General features: G+C 40.2%; 1 protein-coding gene across 2 annotated transcripts in view; it reads right to left on the reverse strand.

Annotated features, from left to right (window-relative positions):
* Positions 1 to 2146: 2146 nt before the first annotated feature.
* Positions 2147 to 14401, reverse strand: part of DHTKD1 (dehydrogenase E1 and transketolase domain containing 1) — a 51732-nt gene continuing 39477 nt past the window's right edge. The window contains exons 13-17 of one of the 2 annotated variants that reach the window (XM_030836949.2): positions 9206 to 9370; positions 6023 to 6105; positions 5508 to 5677; positions 3765 to 3850; positions 2147 to 2948 (exon numbers count right to left, since the gene is read on the reverse strand). In XM_030836949.2, coding sequence (XP_030692809.1) covers positions 2844 to 2948; positions 3765 to 3850; positions 5508 to 5677; positions 6023 to 6105; positions 9206 to 9370 — 609 coding nt within the window. In that variant the 3' untranslated portion in view covers positions 2147 to 2843. Of the gene's footprint in view, positions 2949 to 3764; positions 3851 to 5507; positions 5678 to 5975; positions 6106 to 9205; positions 9371 to 14401 lie in introns of those variants that run through there. The other variant, XM_030836951.2, reaches the window with a different exon arrangement.

The following is a 14401-nucleotide window of genomic DNA, read 5'->3' on the forward strand; positions in this document are numbered from 1 at the left end:
TTCTTTCTTTCTTTCCTTCTTTCTTTAAATCTAAGTATAGTTGATTTACAGTGTTTCAGGTGTACAGCAAAGTGATTCAATATCATATATACATACATATATATGTATATATATATACATACATATATATATTCTTCATATATATATATGAATGAATATATATATTCATATATATACATACATATATATGTATATATATACATACATATATATATTCTTCACATATATATATGAATGAATATATATATTCATATATATACATACATATATATATGTATATATATATATACATACATATATATATTCTTTTTCAGATTTGTTTCCATTATGGTTTATTATAGGATATTGAATACAGTTCCCTGTGCTATAGAGCAGGACCTTGTTGTTTATTTATTTTATATATAGTAGTGATATCCATTAATCCCAAGCTCCTAATTTATCTCTCCCCCACCCCCTTTCCCCTTTGGTAACCATAAATTTGTTTTCCAGGTGTGTGAGTCTGTCTCTGTTTTGTAAATAAGTTCATTTGTATCATATTTTAATTCCACATATGAGTGATATCATATGGTATTTGTCTTTCTTTGACCAAAAGTCTTGATTCTTAATCTGTGACTTCCTTCCTGTGTAACCCTTAATTGCTAAAACCATATTTCTTCAATTTTGCAAAAGTGATACTGTTTCTATTGCCAGCCGAGGAATTTTTTAAAATAATAAAACTTCAAAGGTAATACAGTCAGCCCCAAAACGGCTATGCTTTAGAATATTTTTGCTTATAGTATGTGTATGGAAAATATAGGAAAACTGAGCAAAATTGTTCTTATAAAAAAGAAAATTTGGGGGACTTCCCTGGTGGTCCAGTGGTTCAGACTCTGTGCTTCTAGCATAGATTTACATTAATGGGATATTAATACCACATTATCAATTTTTAAAATATTTTACTTTATTATTGATATATTTATCCCATTCTTTATTATGTGAGTATTTGATCTGGAATTCCTCAAATGGCCTCTTCCTGCAAGGTAATTCAAAATGCTAATCCACGTTGCACTGGTGATTGAGAGTAAGGTTAAGATACAGAAGACATTTCACGGCTCAGGTTGGAGATGTAACAGGAAACAGACTCGTGAGGTGTAAAGTTAGAAATCTGGAGAGATCTCAACTAAAAAAAAAAATCTGGTTTTCCATCTCATTTTGTGCTCAGACTTTTGAAATGTTTTAACTCAAGAAACCGAGATCTGAAAAAAAAAGGCACTGTGCTTTTATTTTTTTTCTAGTTCAATATACAACATTGATAACCATTCTCATTAAGCAGACCTTTGTAATTTTACTGGTTGACATGTATGACACTAAGTTACATGATTTATAAGGCTTGCACTAAGTTACATGATTTATAAGGCTTGGCGAAGGAAGAAAGCATTCACGTGTATAGGAATAAAAGGGATGTGAATATTACAGAAACGGTAAATCAGTACACTAATGTACACGTTTAAGATATGAATCACGAATCTACTGCTGTGGCCAGAACAACCTATACATTGATTCTGAAAGACATTAAAAGTTGCCAGTAAAAGTGGAGAGGGTGTTACAGGGCCCCGGTACTTCCCCCATTTCTGAGAAAAACAGTGTCCCAGCACAAGCATGGTACATGGCAGTGCTCTGCAGCACCAAGCCAGGTAAGTGTACACAGTTTGCTGATATTTAGTTATACTTCCAGTTATAAGCGTAATTTCAGAATAAGGGAGTGGGTTGGTGACCTCTAGAAATCCAGAAAGTGCCTGATGTTGGGAAGTTCCTGCTATCAAAGTTAAAGTGACCCTTAAGTATCACAAATTAACATCATATGACAGCAGGGACTTTTAGAGGCAAGGCTGATGATCAACCAGGGGCTGAAATCCCCATATCAGACACCCAGAGGTAATTAAAAATATTAAGGTATCGCGGCAAGAACAATTTAAGTAAAAAGAAAAAAGATACTACGGCAAAGTAGACCACTAATCAATTTCATCGTAACTATAACTCAGCTTGATAATACTGTGCTAAAGGATCATACACCCGGAGGTTTATATTTAATAAGACCTATATTTAAGGATAATGGGTAAAATAGTGATCTTGAAGAACACAAATCAGGAATAATACAGTTTTGCTATAGTGTTACATAATGTGTTACATAAAATAGATTGCAGGGAGATCTATGCCACAACTGAAAACTAAATTCCAGGCATGATAAGGTGAGACATATTCTGGAATCTGCCCTATTCTTAGGTAACTGTTAGTTGGTTTTAGCTGTAGAGTTTCCTAAATTAGAACTATTTACAGGTGAAAATGATTTGGTGAAACATTTTTCACAGTGGCTGGAAAGCAGTACCAGAGATGACATAAATTGAAAATACAGGTAGTCAGGGACTTTGAATAAAAAAGGGAAAATTCATGAAAGTCACATGCGTCAAGAAAATAGGGAGGTAATGTTGAGGTAATCCCTATGCAACTATAAATTCAGACTCAAGAACTTTTCCTGGGTACAGCCAGTTAATTAGAAAGAGTCGAGTCTGGAAACATCCGGATAAGGACCTAGCTCTACAACCCACGCAGGTCTAACAGAATATAACACTATGGTACTTTTAAGGACGAAAGTGACTTGTAGGATTCACGTCTTGATGAACAATTCCTTTGGCTGTTCCATGTATTCTTCCAGATTAACCTCTCCTCTGTCCTCATCAATCCCAACATCTTCGAGGAATACATTCTTTTTGTGGCACCTAATGGAAGGAGGAGAGAGTGGAGGAGGCGAGCCTTTCTTTTTATGGCAGTTTTCTTACAAGTAAGTAGTGTTTCTTTTTAGGACATCATTGGGTGAAGGTCTTGGCGAGGACTTCTTCGTGCTGCTCTAGATGAACGCTGCCGATTCCTACAGCAGGTACCGGCAACGCGGGTCGGCTCACCAGACGGAGCTAGCGTTGGAGCAGAAAAGAAATACAATGACATTTGGACTAGACCAGAGCTCTGCTTAGCTCGTCCAGGGATGTGCATGTATTTCTCTGAAGTTGTTTAACTATAAATCACCTTTTTGAAAAATAATGTGTTACATAAAATAGATTGCAGGGAGATCTATGTCACAACTGAAAACTAAATTCCAGGCGTGATAAGGTGAGACATATTCTGGAATCTGTCCTATTCTTAGGTAACTGTTAGTTGGTTTTAGCTGTAGAGTTTCCTAAATTAGAACTATTTACAGGTGAAAATGATTTGAGTGCCTTAAACTGGTATCAAGTGACCTGAGTTTTAATCAAAGCAGAATAGAAAGATAAACAGAAGCACAACTGTTCTTCTCCTTGTTTTCCTCTTCCTAAAACATAACAAAGAATTTGGCCTCCGATGTCTACCAGCTTTGCAGGTGGGCCTGGAATAAGTGTTACTGTAAAACAAGCGAGCTCATCGCTCTCCTCTCCCGGGGCTTGGATACTGACCTTTGGGACAAGAATGCTGAGTAGGCTAATGGGAACGGTAGACGACAGGTAGGTGTTCTACCTTTTCGAGTATAATCATTGTTTTTGTTTTGTTTTTTAACATGATACTAGTAGCTACACATATACATCTTGCTAAACACTCAGAAGTTTAGTCTGAAAAAGGAGCCTAAAACTAGGTTTTATATTTTAGTTTATCTTTAGAAGCTTTGGACTGATAATAGGGGATAAACCTATTTGGTGGCACTCCAACAGGAGAAAAGGGACACACACAAAACACTGCAAAGGAGAAAGAGCTATCACCTTGCAGGCCAGTTGCTTTTCAAACCTTGGAGAAACAAAAAACCAAGGACCCATGTTCTGAGGCTCCTCCTGACTCCAAATAAAATCTATGAAAGAAGAAAGTTCATCTCAGTACCTCAAGTAAATATATACAACATACTACACACACAGACACACTATATGTGCATGTGTGTGCACATACATACACATACGCATACTATACATGTTATATATGTATATAGACACATATACACACATAGTTACATATATATACATACACACACACATACACATATATCCTCAAGTAAATATATTATTACCTTTCCAATATGGCACAGTGTTGTCTTTTTTTTTTTTTGAGAAATGCATAGTCATGTATCCATCACCACAATCATGATACAGAACAATTCTCTAAACCCCAAATATTCCCTCATCCTGACCCTTTGTGCTCAGCTCTTCCTCCCACCCCCAACCTCTGGCAACCACCGATCTTTCCTCTATCCCCGAAGTTTTGCCTTTTCCAGAGCATCAGGTAAGTGGAATCACACAGTATACAGCCTTTTGGTTTGGGCTTCTGTGAATTAGCAAAATCTGTTGGTCATTTTGCCGCTAGCAATAGTTCACTCTCTTTTACTCTTAAGGAGCATGATACTGTAGGGATGCACAATGAGATTGTTTCTTCATTTACCAGTTGAGGGATGTTTTGGTTGCTTCCAGCTTGGGGCAATTATGAATACAGCCACTATAAATAATCACATATGGATTTTTCCTTTCTCTTGAGTAAATACCTAGGAGTGGGACTGCTGCGTGGTAAGGAAACTCTGTGTGTAACTGCATGAGAAACTGACAAAACTGTTTTCCAGAGTGGCTGTACGAGTTTGCATTCCCACCAGCAGTGAATGAAGGTCCCAGTTGCTCTGCATCCTGATCAGTCCTTGACTTTGTTTTGTTTTCATTTTAGCCATTCTAATAGGTATGTAGCCATATCTCATTTTGGCTTAATTTGCATTTCCCTATCACTAATCATGTTGATGATCTTCTCATATGGGTATTTGCCATCTGGTTCTTTGGTAAAATGACTGTTCAATTCTTTTGCACCTTTTAAAAAACTGGATTATACGTTTTCTCACTGTTGAGTTTTCAGAGCTCTTTCAACATTCTGGAGAGTCCTTTGTCAGATATGTTTTTACAAATATTTTCTCCCAGTTTGTGGCTTGTCTTTTTTATATTCTTTGCAGTGCAAAAGTTTTTCATTTTGGTAAAATCTACTTTTTCTTTTCTGGAACGTGCTTTTGGTGTTATGTCTAAGAACTTCTTGCCTAACCCAAGGTCAGGAAGATTTTCATCCACTTCCTTCTAGAAGTTTTATAGTTTTACATTGAGGTCTATGATCAACTTTGAGTTAATTTCTATATAAGGTGCACATAGATATCTAATCATTCCAGCCCCATCTGTTGAAAAGGCTTATCTTTTACAATTATACCAGATGTATCATAAACGATTGTATAGCACTGATTCCCTCCAAACTCAAGAAATTCGATGTCTTATATGAAAGCGGGGGAGAACGAAAGGGACACCCAAAGGGACACCAAAAAAGACATAGAGACATTGGCTTCAGTTGTATTACTTTCATATCTCCAGATTCCATGAGATTCAACTTTCTAATAACTCTCACTGCTCCCGTACCATCTTTTTATTTGAGATAGTTCAAATCGGTTTCAGGTAACTTAAAACCAAAAAAGTCTAATAAGAAGGACCCTTTACCTCTAACATGTTTGTATTTGCTCATCTCTTCCTGCAGCGAATCCAGTGGGAAAGGGCAGAGTTCTTCCATTCGGATGATAGCAAAGTCATGCTTCCTGGCCTCCAAAGATTCTCTTTGCTTCAGCAGGGCATAGAAATGTTTGCCGCAGCAGAACACTAAACTCTTAACCCTGTTGGGTAGAAAAGGGACAGCGAGGCGGGGGAGAAATATCTTAAAGTAAGAACTGTAGCAGAAGAAAGGGGGAGACCACAGAGATTTCAATGCTTCACCACTGAAGCAGCAGGGGCGTTGTAGTGGGCTTCACTCATGCTGTGCCCTGGCCAACCTTCTTGAGCAACATATGCCTCCAAAATTCACTCTTTTGTGCATATTCTAACTCCTACCCCATGAACTTAAAGGACTTATATAAGGATAGAGAAGATTTGGGTCGCTTGGTTCACTTAACGTGAACTAGTTTTCCCACTCACTACAAATCTACTGCAGAGTATGAAAACAGAGCTCCACGTCAGATTACTTTTTCGGATCCACAGATGAATCACCAATGACTGGTTTGAATGCTGTTCCTGGTGCCATTTCTTGAAGAGTTGACACAGCTGCCTAAGGAAGGGGAGGGGGAGAAAAAAGCCACAAATCTATCAACCAAGGGCAAGGACCTGAAGATGCTTTTATTTATCAGGGATCTTTCCCAAAATCTAGTATCAAAATTCTCTCCTGGGGCTATAAGTAAACATATGTACTATTAAACAAAATATCTTTCCCAAAAGTATCTGTTCTGTTACTTCAGAATAAAATATTTTTCTGAGGTTAAATAAGATCGCCTTTTGTTTGGTGCCACAATAAATTTTAACAGTCAAAATTTCAGTGTGGAGGACTTCCCTGGTGGCACAGTGGTTGAGAATCTGCCTGCCAGTGCAAGGGACACGGGTTCAAGCCCTAGTCCGTGAAGATCCCACATGCTGCGGAGCAACTAAGCCTGTGCACCACAACTACTGAGCCTGAGCTCTAGAGCCCAAGAGCCACAACTACTGAGCCCACGCGCCTAGAGCCTGTGCTCCGCAACAAGAGAAGCCACCGCAATGAGAAGCCCGTGCACCACAACGAAGACCCAACGCAGCCAAAAAAAAAAAAATTGCAGTGTGATGACTCAACTTTATTATCAATAAAAACTACACCTTAACTTTTTGGAATTGGAATCAGAAACAACCTTTTATAGAATTTATATTGTGAACCGGAATAGCTGAGTTGGGCAATTATTTCTGTCTTTAGGATTTTGACTATAATTTATAAACGAAACAGAACAAGTAGGAACAACATATGACTATTTCCACGATGAAAAGAAATGTTATTACTGAGCCCAATTTAAAGAAATACTTGGGAATTCCCTGGCAGTCCAGTGGTGAGGACTCAGTGCTTTCACTGCCAAGGGCCCAGGTTCAATCCCTGGTCAGGGAACAAAGATCCTACAAGCTGCGTGGTGCGGCAAAAAAACACTTGTTGCAAAGAACTTAAAGTAGAAAACTGATGAAGCCAAGGTGAGGGATTTGATCCCTTTTGCTATCATCTAGTTAGTTTCCCTATAGTCTAGTCTCAAATGGGTATATGACATTTAGACTAGGCCATTGAGGGCAGCCATACTGATGCTGGGATATTGTATATAACCTAAAAAATTAATATTAGCTATTCAGCTATGCATATTAGTAAATAATGTGTGATAGAGGCAATCTTTCTCCCTTCTGAACAGAGCCTTTTGTCAGTTCCCACTTCCTACAGCAGGAATCAAAAGGTTCAGAGTTCAGAGTTCAGAGTTAGGTGGGAAACTGGGGTGGGATTTTGGTACCACTTGACAGACAAACTCCCTGTACCCCTGAGTCATGTTTGCTACATGGCAAGTCATCTCTGAGTGGGCCATGGATAGAGAAGGCTGGCTATTATATTCTGCTAGATCACTTGTACCAATAATCCAATTTTCAGGAAGAAATCAGAATTCAATACTGGTTGTACTGACTTTCCATTAACAAAAGGACGTACATGTTTAATGAAAATATTTGACTACTTAATAAGAGTAGTTCTTCACTTGAAAGTCTATAAGATAGCTGTTGATATTTTTTAAGCTCCCCAAGGAAGGCTTCACTTATTTAATAAGTTGTATATTAGACTTGGGGAGAGGGGTGGAGCATTAGGGCCAGAAAATGAACTCATTTTCAGTTTCAAACAGCAAAAGAAATTCTCAACAAAACTTCTAATAGTTCACTCAATACCTAATAATATACATGCATTATATTTAATATCATTACACTCCTTTTAGTTATGATTGAGAGAGCAGGTGACAATGTTAGGGATACAATGAAAGTTGGGTTCAAGAATCCCAGATCAGGACTTCCCTGGTGTTCCAGTGGTTAAGACTCTGCCTTCCAATGCCGGGGGTGCGGGCTCGATCCCTGGTCAGGGAACTAGATCCCACATGCCGCTACTAAGACCCAGAGCAAAATTATAGTAACTTTACATTTTGACTTGGCTCCTTTCACATTGCTGTTTCAAAATATCGGTGTCAAGGCAGCCCCATCAGAAAGATGGTGTAAAGGGACTGAATTTGTTTGTCTTGAATGTCCCATGATGCTCATGAAACCATCTCAAAATTCAGAAGGTTGTTCACAGAGAGAATAAGCAGACCAAACAAATGAACTTTCAGCCATTGGTGAAAGAACTTGAAGTGCATTTCCTCATTGTTGACCCCTGAGGCTGGGGTGAGACAGGTGAGGGGCCTGGAGAGCAAAATTTAAGGGGGCGCTCACTCTGGGATCACTCAAGTACCCTTGACCGACTGTGAGAACAAGGGTCACCTTACTCCCCTCCAAATGCTAGAAGCGCCAAAAAAGGCAACCGGTGAAGGCAAATCACTGGCAGCTTCCCTCAACACCCCTCACTTCCAAATACACATTCTATAAGCTTTGTGAGAAGCACAAGATCATCTCAAACAGCCAAGTCCTAAACGACTTAGCTCACCTCAGCAGTGGCAACCAAATAAATGCAGAGGTTTTTTGAATGTTAATCCTAATTCAGACTCTCATACAAAACTGACAAAAATTATAGCAGGTGGGATAAATATATGCTTAGCAGTGTTTCTTATCTTGAACTCTGCCACTTGAAAACTAGCATATTTGTGTGATTTAAAAAAAACATGTGCGCTTAACACTTAGTTCTGGTAAACCAAGAGAAAATATACTCTTGTAAAGCCAGGTAGTGATAAGCTATATTGTTCCAATGTTTGAAATGGAGGCTACCGGTGATAAATCATTTAACAGAAAAAGTCTAAATAAAAGTCAATGACTAAAACCACTCATTTTCATCGAAGTACTTTCAATTCCCAACTTGCAACTATCAACATAGCAGTGCTGAGACCATTTGGACTTTGAAACTTTTCCTGAAAGATTATTTCTGCTCAGACTGGGATGCCAGGGTTATAATAATTGCTATGTCTGTCCTTCATGACAATGAAACTGAGAGCGACTTAGATTTCTAGTTATTCTTGAAAGGTTAAAAAAAGAGAAAAAGGGAGAGACAAAGCAGCATGGCCAACTAAAACCAAAGAGATGCTTCTGTCATTTGCGTCTACAATCAGATACAGACAAGAGACGAAAATGCAGGGGAAAAAAAATGACAGGAGAAAAAAGACTAATAACCAGCTTTTTCTACTTACAGGGAGTCTGAGCAACATCTTCGGAGAAGCAAGGATGAGGGGCTTCCTGAAGTTCCGGACCATCTGTCTCCGTAGCAGGTGAAAGTACTGGGCGGGCGTGGAGGGGTGAGCCATGCACATGTTCACGGTATCCCCGTCCACGCCCTCCTCCACGCTGTCACACATCTGGGAGGGAAGTGAGAGGCAGGGCAGACAGTCGGGTCATCTCACTCCATCCTAAGGGCACAGGCTATCCTAAGGGGGACACGGGGCTCTCAATGAGCAGGAGAAGAGATGTGTCTCTTCATTATAGAAAAAGACCAGAAGGTAAATTTATGACCTGTGAAGAATTCACCAGAGGAGAAGCCTGATGGCTCCCCATTGGCCGAGTCTGTGTGTTTTAACGTGGTTCTTTCCAAACACAGCTGACTGCAGGAAGCATGTGGAGGTGGGGACTTCCCTGGTGGTCCAGTGGTTGGGACTTGGAGCTTTCACTGCCAAGGGCCCGAGTTCTATCCCTGGTCAGGGAACTAAGATCCCACAAGCCGTGTGGCATGACCAAAAAAAGCTAAAATTAAAAATTAAAAAAAAGAAGCATCTGGAGGAGACTTTTTGAAAAGTACAGATGCTGATGACTGTGGAGTGAAGATGTTGGAAGGATGCACTATCTGAATCTCACTCTCCTGATGGAGTAAATGTAAGTGTAGTTTGTCTTAGAGACAAGAAAGAGCAGCTAATGAGGTTGAAAAATTGAGGGCAAGGAATGAAATCTCAGAAGATCCTGCTGGGACAGAAACTTGAGGCATGTCTCCTAACCTGATCAAGAAGCAGTACAGAGGAAAGTAAGTGAGTTGACAAAATCCTGAGATTTTTACTGGGCTCCTCCAATTTGGTGACAGGGTGTGAGTGGCACCCTGGGTAAAAAAAGGCAAAATCTAGGGCTGAAGCCCCTGCAGAATTCAGTGGAGGCAGATGGGGCTGCCAGGCTTGCCACTTCCAGGGCCAGGACATGCCAAGGAAAGAGAAGCCCACGGAAGTGATACACAGCCCTGACCAGGGAGTGGACCCTTGTATGGGCTTAGCTATTGAATCTCAGAAGGGACACCGGAATTTAGCAAGAAAAACCCTCTGTCCAGCAGAGCTATGTCCTCCCACGCCATGTCCTCAGGCTTCATGTACTGGAGACTATTCTCAACTGCTGTTCTAAGAAGGTAAATTGGTACCAAATGGGAAGGAAAATTAAGGGGAATTCACCCACACCCTCTCAGGGAAACTATATGGTTTTGAAGAATTGCCCTAAATAATCAAAGACAAGATGAAATAAAATGATATAGCAACAATGTAAATATTATACAGCCCCTTATAACTTTTTATAAGGGGGGGGGACAAAAAGAAAGGAACATAGCAGGCAAAAGGCAGCCAATTTTAACAAAAGACATAAGTATTGGCAAGGATGTGGAGAAAAGGGAGCCCTTGTACCCTGTTGGTAGGAAAGTCAATTGGTATAGTCACTACGGAAAACAGCTTGGAGGCTCCTCAAAAAACTAATAACGGAATTACTGTATGATCCAGAAATCTCACTTCTGAGTATTTAACCAAAAGAACTGAAATCAGGATCTCAAAGAGGTATTAGCACTCCCATGTTCATTGCAACACTACTCATGATAGCCAAGATGTGCAAACAACCTAAATGGTCATCTATGGATGAATGGATAAAGGAAATGTGCTATGTGGTATACAGGTATTTTTATCTATATATGTAATATTACTCGGCCTATTCAAGGAAGGAAATCCTGCACTTTGCAGTAACACAGATGAGCTCTGAGGACATTATGCTAAGTGACATACAGATACTGCACAATTCCAGTTATATGAGCAATCTAAAATAGTCAAACTCAGAGAAGCAGAAAGCAGAGCAGTGGTTGCCAGGGGCGGGGAAGGGGAAATGGAGAGTTGCTAGTCAAGGGGTACAAGGTTTCAGTTATGTAAGATGAATAAGTTCTAGAGATCTGCTGTACAACATAGTAGCTACAGTCAACAGTATTGCAATGCACACTTAACAATCTGTTAAGAGGGTAGGTCTCATGTTAAGTGTTCTTACCACAATTTTAAAGAACAACAGTGTTTTAAAGGGCAGATAGTCTTAAAGATAACACAGTAGAATTAGATAAGAAAGGTGAGTGCAATGCCAAGAAAACCAAGTGAGAACCAAACTCAACCATTACAAACCTAATAAATAAATAAGAAACATCAAGAAGCAGAACAGACAGGACGAAAAAGAAATGGCATGGGGCTTCCCTGGTGGCGCAGTGGTTGAGAGTCCGCCTGCCGATGCAGGGGACGCGGGTTCGTGCCCCAGTCTGGGGGGATCCCGCGTGCCGCGGAGTGGCTGGGCCCGTGGGCCGTGGCCGCTGGGCCTGCGCGTCAGGAGCCTGTGCTCCACGGCGGGGGAGGCCACAGCAGTGGGAGGCCCGCGTACCAGAAAAAAGAAAAAAAGAGAGAAATGGCATGAACAAAGAGCTTGAGATAATCACAGTGAAAGAAGATGAAGTAAGCAAGTGCTTATATACACAGCAAACACTCTTCACTTTACATATCGATATATTAATTCTTTTGCAGGGCTAAAAATAAAATTAGTAGTGTAAACAAAGAGCTTGAGGTAATCCCAGTGCAAGCACAGGAAACGATAATAATAAAAATAATAAACAGCAAACATATAAATGTCGATTACTGTTCTAAGCATTTACATATATTGACCCTTTATGCCTCACAGTAATCCTATGAAGTAGGTTTGAGAAAATTATTAACACGGACTTGGTAATTTTAATGCATATGTAGATGGTCCTTTCAAAACCCTGGCAACTTGGTTCCTTGAACTCCTGTCCTCCAATCACTCTGTCCTCCATCCTACCTCAACAACCCATTTCCATGGCTACATCCTGGTTTCAATGACAGGGATCTCTCCATAAGCTCTACTTTATCCATTCCACTCTGACCACCACTTCCTACCTTTCTAGCTCAATTCCCTTTAACACTTTGACTCCATCAATCCTTCAGCCTCATCAATACCACCAACATATTGATCCTATCACCTTTTCACGGGACTTCACCCTTCACATCTCCTCCCTCCTCCTTACTTAAGCTAAATTCCATAGTCAATCATTATAATCATTCTTTTGCATACACCCTTGACTCCCTTGACATTTTTTCACTCCAAACCACAAGCCGAGTTAATCTCAACTTTCCATCTGTCCCATTTCTGCACCTATGCAGGGAATGAAGCTGGAGAAAACACACAATCACACTGATGGATCTCACTTTAAAATCTTGACCAAGAATCTTAAGTGGGCCCTCAGTGCTCTTAGACTATTATCTTCTATTTCCCTAATTCACTCATTCTCCTCCTCTTCCAGATGACTATTTCACAGCTTTAACCCAGGATCTCCTCCTGCATCATCACTCTCGGGTAACGACCCAAGAGTATCTCCTCAGACCTTCACCACAACATCTCCCATGTTCTATCATCTGGCATCGTATTCTCTGCCTTCTGGTTATCACCATAGAGGAACCTGCCATGCTGCTGTCTAGAGCTGATCCAATCCCTTGTGCAGTGGACACCAGCCCATCCTGCTTTCTCAAGGCCATCACTCCAGTCATTCTACTCTCTCTCCTACATCAATATTTTCTTCTCTACTGGATCATTCCTATCAGCATACAAACATGCTGTTATTTCTCCTATCTTTAAAACAAAAGCAAGGGCTTCCCTGGTGGCGCAGTGGTTGAGAGTCCGCCTGCCGATGCAGGGGACACGGGTTCGTGCCCCGGTCTGGGAGGATCCCACATGCCGCGGAGCGGCTGGGCTCGTGAGCCATGGCCGCTGGCGTCCGGAGCCTGTGCTCCACAACGGGAGAGGCCACAACAGTGAGAGGCCCGCATACCGCAAAAAAAAAAAAGCAAAAAGAACCTCTCTTGGTGCAAATTTCCCCCTTCCTTGTTCTATTTGCAGCAAAACTTTTCAAAAGAGTTAAACTTTCCTCCTTCCATATACTCCTAATACCACTCTACCTAAACAAACTGCAGTTACCAACCACCAAATGAACCCTTTATTGCTAAATCCAACGGCTAATTCTCAGTCCTATCCTGACTGGCCTTGATACGTCCTCCTTCTTAACACGTATCCTTCACTTGCTTTCTAGGACCTTCCTCCAGCCTCACTGGTTGCTCCTTCTCAGCCTCCTGTGTTCTCCTTCCCTGCAGCCTCTAACTGCTGGTCTATCCCAGGGCTCAGTTTGGGGGCAGCTGCTCTTCTCTAACTACTCATTCTTTTGATAATTTCATCCAGTCTCATGACTTTAAATATCATCTGGAAACTGATGACTCCCAAACTGTATCTCTTGCATGCTCATTCATATATTTCTTTGAAAAACTGTAGTTTTGTATTTCACAGCTAGTTCTTTAATTTACCTCCAATTTATTTCTGTAATCTAATTTTTATGAAATGATTTCTCTGTCATTATCTACCAACCAACCAGTTATATTCATTTATCTAGCTACTGTTCTATCTACCTATCTACTAATCTATCACCTTTCTATATATTTTATCTGCCTGTATGCTAAGATAATTAATGATATTCATGTACTTAGGGTGATGTGTACTGATGTCTCCATTTACTTTCAAATGCATCCAAAAATTATATGGATTTATGGATAGAGGGATGGCAGATGAATAGATACATGGTAAAACAAATATAATAAAATATTAACGGTAGAATGTAGCAAGTGGGCATATGAATACTCTCTGTAAAGTTTTTTCAACTTTTCTGTATGTTCGAAATTTTTCATAATAAAATATTAGAAATATGCGTAAAGAGGCATTGGTAATGATTCTTACCAAAAGATAACAATGGTAATTTCTCGGTTGTTGTTTAACATTTTTTAATGGTCACGAATCATTTTATAAAAATACTATCACTACTTAGATCTGGGGTTGGTCACTGTATCTCTGTTTATAAAAAGCCCCTAGATGACTCCGATGATCAGCTTGACTCAGAAACTACTGATATTTGCCGCATAAGAAGCACTTTCAGGGACTTCCCTGAGTGGTCCAGTGGGTAAGACTCCACACTTCCAATTCAGGGGGCCCAGGTTCCATCCCTCGTAGGGGAACTAGATCCCGCACGCATGCCGCAATTGAGCCCGCGTGCCGCAACTAAAGAT

This window comes from Globicephala melas, chromosome 2, assembly GCF_963455315.2.
Source record: "Globicephala melas chromosome 2, mGloMel1.2, whole genome shotgun sequence".
NCBI lineage: Eukaryota > Metazoa > Chordata > Mammalia > Artiodactyla > Delphinidae > Globicephala > Globicephala melas.